The sequence below is a fragment of the Monodon monoceros genome, unplaced genomic scaffold (genome assembly GCF_005190385.1).
Source record: "Monodon monoceros isolate NGI ecotype Baffin Bay Population unplaced genomic scaffold, NGI_Narwhal_1 Super_Scaffold_21, whole genome shotgun sequence".
Taxonomy (NCBI): domain Eukaryota; kingdom Metazoa; phylum Chordata; class Mammalia; order Artiodactyla; family Monodontidae; genus Monodon; species Monodon monoceros.
Window position 1 is genome coordinate 87,047,512 of NW_021703778.1, and position 8,034 is coordinate 87,055,545.

Sequence of the window (8,034 nt, forward strand, 5' to 3'; positions counted from 1 at the left end):
TTTAAGAAATCTCGCACAAGTGGTATTTTATTGGAGACAATCAAATTTAACAAATCTTTATACATTTTAAGGAGAACATTCAGGCATCATAAACACAAAAATTTCAATACACAAAACAAATTTACAACAAGAAAATAAACATAGAATCTTATTTTGGGACTACGTGGTTATTGTTGCACTACCTTTATAATTCTTTATCCAGAGTCTGAAAACGTAGGCAAGCCCTAAAAATGTAGCAGAAGCATTTCCGCACACTGGTATCCATAATCTAGTTTGTGCAGAAGTGTTTCCACTAGATTCATAGAGTACTCTTTGGAAGAAAATGGCGAAGACTGGTCACCTGGTTGCCTTTCGGACCTGCTGCAACTCTTCAATAGGCTTCCATTCTTGGTTGATTGTTATAAGCTTTAAAAAAAGAATAAAAATGTTTTGTTAGGATCTGTCCATCCTCAGGCCCCCTTCTGGGAGTTGTACACAGCTCCCTTTGTAAAAAGCATCACCATAACGTTTGTAGTCAACGAATCACCTCTTCCCATCTCTAAAACAGTAATATGGGCTGGTTCTATCCCTCTATCCCTCTAAAGAGCCTTTGGGTTCCTGAGTGTTACAGGATCAGAGAGAAAGGTCATATCCATTTACCCTACTTTCACTTAAGGGGTTCTAGATTTTTAAATTTCCTATGGTTTTATGTGAACTAGAAGCTCAAAAAGTGTGTCTGCTACGTCTGAGTGGAGGTATGATGCTCCCAGCACAGAGCTAGGCACATAGTAGGCTCTTAAAATTTCCTCACTGTAATTACTCAACAAAGGTACAAATGATCCAAGTTATACAATAAGGGAAAAGGCACAGAGCTGTGGACAAGATAACTAGTAAGCACAGGTAACTCTACTCAATATTCTGTAACAACCTATTTGGGAAAAGAACCTGAAAAAGAATGGATATATGTATATGTATAACTGATTCACTTTGCTGTACCCCTGAAACTAACACAACATTGTAACTCAACTATACTCCAATATTAAATAAAAATTAAATTAAAAAAGGAGATGATGTGTCACAATAATGATAAAAGTTAATATTTGAGTGCTGACTATGGGCCAGGCACTGTGCTAAAGGGCTCTATTTTATCTTCTTTAATCCTCTAAACTCTGAGGAAGAGCCCTATTATTGTGCCCATTTTATAGATTCTGAGAGCCTCAGAGAGGCCAAATTATCTAAAATCACCTGTGACTAATGGAGCAAAGATTTGAACTAAATCTCCATAACCCTACAGCACTCCCTTTGCACTACACATTAAATGGCACCCTAAAGGTTAAAAGGTATTACATCTATTTTGCTGACAAAGGTGCTAAGGTTTCAGCTAAGTATAAATCACGTTTTAATGCAGGAATACCTTTCTAGGTGCAGTAGGATCCACAGTTTCCCAAGGTTCTGGATTTCTTTTTCGATCAATGCTAAAAATAAAAGAAAGCTGATTAAACATTAAAGTAAGTGCATTTAAACTAAGTCTGATATTGGGTTTATAAATATGCTAGGGACAGACTCAGAGTGCATACTTAGGCATTGAGTTAATTGAAATTGATGGAACATTCCTTTAAAAAGCTTCACAGTTTGGCTCAAACATCAAGGATCAATTCCTCTGCAGAGTAGGAGGTCTGTATTCCCTTTACTGGCCTAGACTGGAGAATGTTCTCATAAGCTGAAGAGCAATTAGGGTGGAAGTGCCAGGCTAAGAGCAAGCAAATATGCTCTTACCCCAGTTTCTGGAAGAGGCAGAAGGGCTGGGCTTGAAACCGGTAGGTGATGAACTGCCACAGCCTAGCATTACGGCTCTACGGAGCCCTGCACCCGGTCAATATCAGAGTCAGGTTTTTCTCTTCCTCATATTCCAGGATACATGGTATTTTACCTTATATCCAGGGCTAAGATTAGATTCATTGTAGACAGCTGAATCTATAAACTCTACCACATTAGGAAAGACCTTTCTAATGAATTGACATTTTAAAATGTTATTAAAATGATTAAGATTGATGATGTATATCCCAAAAGACCGTCTAAGAACTTTAAATTTCAAAACTTAAGTTAAAAAAAAAAAAACCAACAAGCTTTATTTTGCTGCAGCAGAAGAGGAGGAGGGCCAGTGGATGAAAGGGTATTTAGATACAAGGAACTTATATTAGTAAACTTATTTTATCACTAATCGTCATTTGATAGTCTTCTGATACCTGGATGCTTTCTGGCCCTGACTCTAACCAAGTTCACAATTCGACATTCTTATCCTGGGGGGAAAACCAGGAAACTGATACTATGCATTTCATAAACTGAAGGTCAACCTAACACGGCTAAAAACGTTTTTATAAATGATGAATGCCTACTTACATCACATCGGTTTTTCGGAGGGAATACAGAGCAAAAGACAAAGCTCCAGTCGCTGCCACGGTCGTGAAAAGCACCAAAGGAATAAGCTAACAGAGAACAAAATACTCGGACGTTTCAATGTGAAACACTTGAAATATAACAGAATAGCTCTATATCATTTTATACTTTCTTCAACATCTTTATAAGTTAATATTTTTAGTCAGATTTTCAGTTGCTTTAAAAATTTACTTTCTTCTTTTGGACTTCCCTGGTGGCGCAGTGGTTAAGAGTCCGCCTGCCAATACAGGGGACACGGGTTCAAGCCCTGGTCCGGAAGATCCCACATGCCGCAGAGCAACTACGCCCCTGCGCCACAGCTACTAAAGCCCGCGCGCCTAGAGCCCATGCTCCGCAAGAAAAGCCACCGCACTGAGAAGCCCGTGCACCGCAACGAAGAGTAGCCCCCGCTCACCGCAACTAGAGAAAGCCCACCCGCAGTAACGAAGACCCAAAGCAGCCATAAATAAACAAATAAATAAAACCTTACTTCCTTTCTTTTCATCAGGAGTTGGAAAAAGCTCATGATGACTTCAGTGTAGAATGCCAAATCTAGAAGAAAAAAAAATCCAAGATACTGATCAAAACTCAGCTACTAGGACGAAGCCTGTTGGGCTCCAAACCGGCCAACGTATCCCAAAGCCAGCCTCGAGACGGCTCACCAGAGCCTCCGCCCGAGGGCAGCTCACCTGGGAGACCTGGCGGGGCGCCGCGAGCGGACGATGCTAACGCCCAGAACCGAACGCCGACCTCGACCTCCGCGCATTATATACCAACCCCACCCTCTCCGGAAGGCCGGCCGGCGCGTTCTGGTCACGCGGGCCGCGCAGGGGGCGTGCGGGGCTTGACTCGCTTTCCATGCCGGGCGCCCGGCAACCGGGCGCGCCCCCTGCGGGACGCCGGGCCTTCAATTTCCGCGCAGCAGGACGCTAGCGCTCCCTGCCGCCTGCCGCGGTTCTTACCCGCCGCTCGGAGCGAGCCCAGGCTGGGCGTTGGCGGGTCTGCAAGGGGGTGGAACTGAGAACTAGGGGCGCTTGGATGGCCAAGAACAGGTGAAAAACAGCCCGTCTAAAAGGAGGTCCGGAAAAGGAGCCGCAGATCCGGGGGTCCCATGGGAGGCTCCTTGGTGCAGGCAGGTAAACTAGAATTAATCTAAGTCACTTTAAAAGCTCCAAAAATGTGATGTGGCGCACTTATGGAGATAATTTAAGTTGTAAATTTCCTTTCAGAATAATTCCTTGTTGTCCTGATTTTTTCCATTAAAAAAAAAAAATCAGGAGATTAGGGAGAGGAAACAAAAAGAATCAACCGGAGAGGTTTGCAGGAGAATATCTCTGAGACGACCCTGAAGGAACTCGCCCCTAAGCTAGCAGCCTAGCCTTTCACGGAGCATGAAGGTGGCAGCAGAACCACGGGAATAATAATTAAATCAGTATCTGTGTGTCAGGCACTGTACTGGAATCTTCTCGACATTTTTGCAAGGTATGTTATTTAGGCTCAGAGATGCTCTAGGCACATAGCCAGTAAGCGGCGGAGATGGAATCAGAAGCCCGGTCTGGCCGGCAATCAGGCAGCACTGTTCTTTCTGCACCCTGCTCTTAGCAACTGCGATTAAGTCAAGAGTGAAAGCTCAGTTATCTAAAAATAGTTATTTTTAAAACAATTATTTTAAAACTGTTTGAAGTTCAAGCTATGAGTTAGCATAAAAACGAAAATATCTTAATGTTTTCTAAACGGCCAGACCCAGCTCTGTTTCAGCCCCATTTTATTTCTAGTCATGGGCTTTGCATTCAAACTGACGTGAGTTCAGAGCCCACCCCTGACATACTTTATTAGCTGATTGACTTCGAGGAAACTACTTAACCTTCATGACTCTCAGTTTATATATCTGTAAAATGCGGACAAACCTGGCTCGGCAGGGAGTTGGAAAAAATGTTAGAATGTATGCAAAGCATGTAGCAGTCTGCCTTGCCTGTAGTAGGCATTCAATAAATAGTAATTATTTTTTGCAAAGATTTGTTTTATATAAGGGAGATCATAAATATAACTTCTCACCCAGTCACTGACAAGGGTTCTTACTGTGTAACTCGAGCTGTAGCTGGAGACGTTTGTTGATTACTTCAGAGAAAATTCAACATTTTCCGTGGTTTGTATTGAATAGAATCAAAGAAGCCTTTTAATGCTCCTTCTGCAGAATCTCTAAAGCTTCTTTTGTCAGAAGGTTCTAAGAAAAGCCTCAATTTGTTAATTAAAGATAAATTGTTTTTTCTAGGATACAAGCAGGAGAAAAAGGAAATCTTATAGGAATGTATCATGGCCCACAAATTAAAATTAAAATGTGTAGCCCTTGGGAATTCCCTGGCGGTCCAGTAGTTAGGGCTCCATGATTCCACTGCTGGGGGCCCGGGTTCCATCCCTGGTGGGGCAAGTAAGATCCTGCAAGCCACGTGGCGCGCCCTGGGGCGGGGGGCGTGTAGCCCATGCCTAGTAATGACCTTAAACTTAGAGCCCTGCTTTGCCAATGTCATTTCTTTTCAAAATGCAGTTTTGTAATAGCCTAGGCATTATTCTCAGAATGGGGCATGGTAAATTTAAAAGAATAAAACACAAGTCCCTTACTTCACGTTTCTTACAATTTAGCGCCTGTAAGTAACTCTAACACGCTCTGTCATGATCTGGTGCCAAAGACCGATAATTAATTCTGACTAATGGGCTCTGAGAAATCTTACCAAAGGTGAGGATATTTATTTGAACATAGAAATAGACAAACCAACTGTAAAGACATTTTGGGGGCAACTAGAGAAACTTACAGACCAGATATGAAATGATATTAAAGGGAGTACTGTTGATTTTTTCAGGTGTGATAATGGTATTATGGTTGTTTTTTTTTTTTTAAAAAAACACATTTTTAAAGAGATTATATGTGGAAATAATTAAGAAATATCATTATGTTTGGGATTTACCTGAAAATACTTCAGTTTTTCAGTAGAAAATGAAGCAAATTTAGCAAAATACTAATTATTCAATCTAGGTGACAGATATGTGGGAGTTTGTTATATTATTAAATGTGTGTGAAAATGTTCAGAATAAAATGTTTAAAAAATTTATAAATTGTATATGGCGTTAAAAAACAGAATTCAACTGAGTCAATTTGAAGATCTAATTGGCTTCATTCAATGATTCATGAACTAGCAGGGTGCTCCAAGGGGTAGTACAAACAGAAAGCTTTTATAAAGGCAGGAGGGTGGGGCAAGAAGTAGTAGCAAAAGAAAATGCTTGTTTCAAGCCAGACTGTCTTCTTTTGGGGGCCAGAATGGGGTGGGAGGAGGGGGTGGGTGGGAAGGAACCAGAGGGGTCTTTATCATGCAGATTACCTCACTACTGTTGATCAGGAAATTTTAGACTGGCTGTTCTAAAGCTCACAATGAGAACTAGACCCTGAAAGCCATACTTTCCCTCTTTCGGTTAATGCCCAGGTTTACTGAGCTTGTGTTTAGTCTTTCCCAGAATGACTAACTAGCAGGCACAGTTCTCACCCTTCAAATCTTGGCAGTGCCCCAAAGGAACCCACTCAGGATACTCGCCAGCATTACCCTCTGTGGCTGCTCCAAAGCCCGAAATCCCTTGGGGGAGCTTCTCCTCCCCACCCCAATTGCCAGAAACTTCCAGAACCTTCTCTAGCTGCTGCAACCCGGGCTTGCAGGAGCATGGAACCACAGCTACTTGGTTCCCACGTTAGGAATTTAAACTTAGATTTTAATCAGCCCAGTTCAGCCTTTATAAGAAAAATAGAATATCCTTTCATTAAATATTTTGTGTTGGAATTCTTTCTGCCCACCCTTCAGTGGCTGCCTAGTTACCAGGTTTAGCAAATATGGATTTGCTAAATTTCAGATGGTCTGGGAGTGTACTATTGATACATTGTTTAATGCTGTAATGTGGCTCAGAAAGGAGTTTGAGCTTAATGTAAAGCTGTTCACACTTCCCAGGTATAATATTTAGAAGCTGAAGTGTTTTCTCACCGATAACGAACACAGCTTTTGGAAATTTCCCAGAGCCATCCTCTAATCACACTGAAGTTGAGTCAAAGAAATCCTTGATCTGACTTCATCATTTACTGATTTATTTCAATGAGAGAAGAAACATGGTTTTTGTCCTCAGGAGGCTTCCAAAGTTCTGTTGCAAAGTTACAGTTTAAAAAGACATTTTCAAATAAAAACTCAGCCTCTAACCAAAGTGTGGGTACTAAATTTCCTGGCTGACCACTAGAAACTTTCTCTAGGAAAAAACAAGGAGCATACAACTAGAATCTGAGTTAAGGGGTTCAGGCCTAGGGATGGCAAAGGCCTAATGGCTGCCTTTTCCTGTGAAATCAATAATGGACAGAACATGAATGAAAATATTCAGAATTCTAAAAAAGTTTCTAGGTATTTTCCCTACTACTCAAAAGCAAGAGTCAGGTTGTTAGAATAATTTTAACTGAATTACATTTTATACCTATAAATAAGACAGGCCTTTTCCTTAATTGTTCCCCAATAGTGAGGTTTTGCTTAATAACAGTACTGGCTCCCGTCAGATATAGAAAACTTTCCAACTGCTTGACATTTATGACTTCATATAGTTCACGCACCATGTCCTGACTGTACCTATACTTCCTTTGAAGCTCGTCTCCTGTGTTTAATTCACACTGCATGATTTGTTGGAGGTCTCCGCTCCCAGCTGCCCTATCAGTGCCATGTCTGTCTCCTTCACGAACACTCCTGCACCCTGTATGGCACCTTGAGAGTGAAGAAAGGCTCAGTAAGATGCTTACCAGATACTGTTAGGTGAGAAAAACAAGAGCTACACAGTACCATGCTTTTGGTTTTAAAAAGTTATCTACGCATGTGTAAGGGACTGGAAAGTTAAATACCCACATGTTTTCTTCATGTTTATCTACATTTTCTAGCATTATTACTCTTTTAATAAAGGAAAATAAAAACTTATATATAACCTATCTCCTTAAAAAATACTCACAATTACAAAAGGAAAACTAGTAGCTATACAGTGGAGAAGATGGACAAGATCATAAACAAGTGATCAAAATTAACATCACCAATAATGTGCAGATGTCACGTGCCTCCAGCTGTGATCTGAGGACATGACAGCACATACATATGCTCCACTGGTGATGCATAACCTGAACCTATCATGATGCACATCAGACAAACACTAATTAGGAACCAACTGTTCTATAAAATACTTAGTCTGTACGCTTCAAAAGTGTCAAGGTCAAGAAAGACTGAGGAACTGTTTCAGATTAAAAAAGGCAAAGAGGCTAAAGAGACATGACAACTAAGTGCAGTGTATGCTCCTAAACTGGATCTTGTAATGGGAAAACAATTACTATTGGAACAATGGATGAAATTCATTGTCAATAGATTAAAATGTTGTATCAATGTTAAATTTCTTGAATTTGATAACTGCACTGTGGTCATGTAAGAAAATAACCTCATTTATAAGAAATGTACACTGAAGTATTAAAGGGATAAAGGGGCATGATGTGTAAAATCTACTTTTAGATAGTTCAGAAAAATACTGTGGTGGGGAGGAGGGAGAGAGAGAAAGGAGACAAATGTA

At 40.8% G+C, this 8,034-nt stretch overlaps 1 protein-coding gene across 2 annotated transcripts; it reads right to left on the bottom strand.

Annotated features, from left to right (window-relative positions):
• Window positions 1-8,010, bottom strand: CUNH15orf48 (chromosome unknown C15orf48 homolog). Of its 2 annotated transcripts, none has more exons than XM_029238838.1 (5): window positions 3,105-3,205; window positions 2,906-2,967; window positions 2,380-2,465; window positions 1,394-1,454; window positions 1-405 (listed from the first exon to the last, which is right to left on the bottom strand). In XM_029238838.1, exons 2-5 carry the CDS (start codon window positions 2,939-2,941, stop codon window positions 337-339), a joined length of 252 nt encoding a protein of 83 aa, XP_029094671.1. In that variant the 5' UTR covers window positions 2,942-2,967; window positions 3,105-3,205; the 3' UTR covers window positions 1-336. The 2 variants fall into 2 exon arrangements, with proteins under 2 accessions (XP_029094671.1, XP_029094672.1); XM_029238839.1 differs by lacking the exon at window positions 3,105-3,205 and adding an exon at window positions 7,046-8,010 and having other exon boundaries at window positions 14-405.
• Window positions 8,011-8,034: the final 24 nt, after the last annotated feature.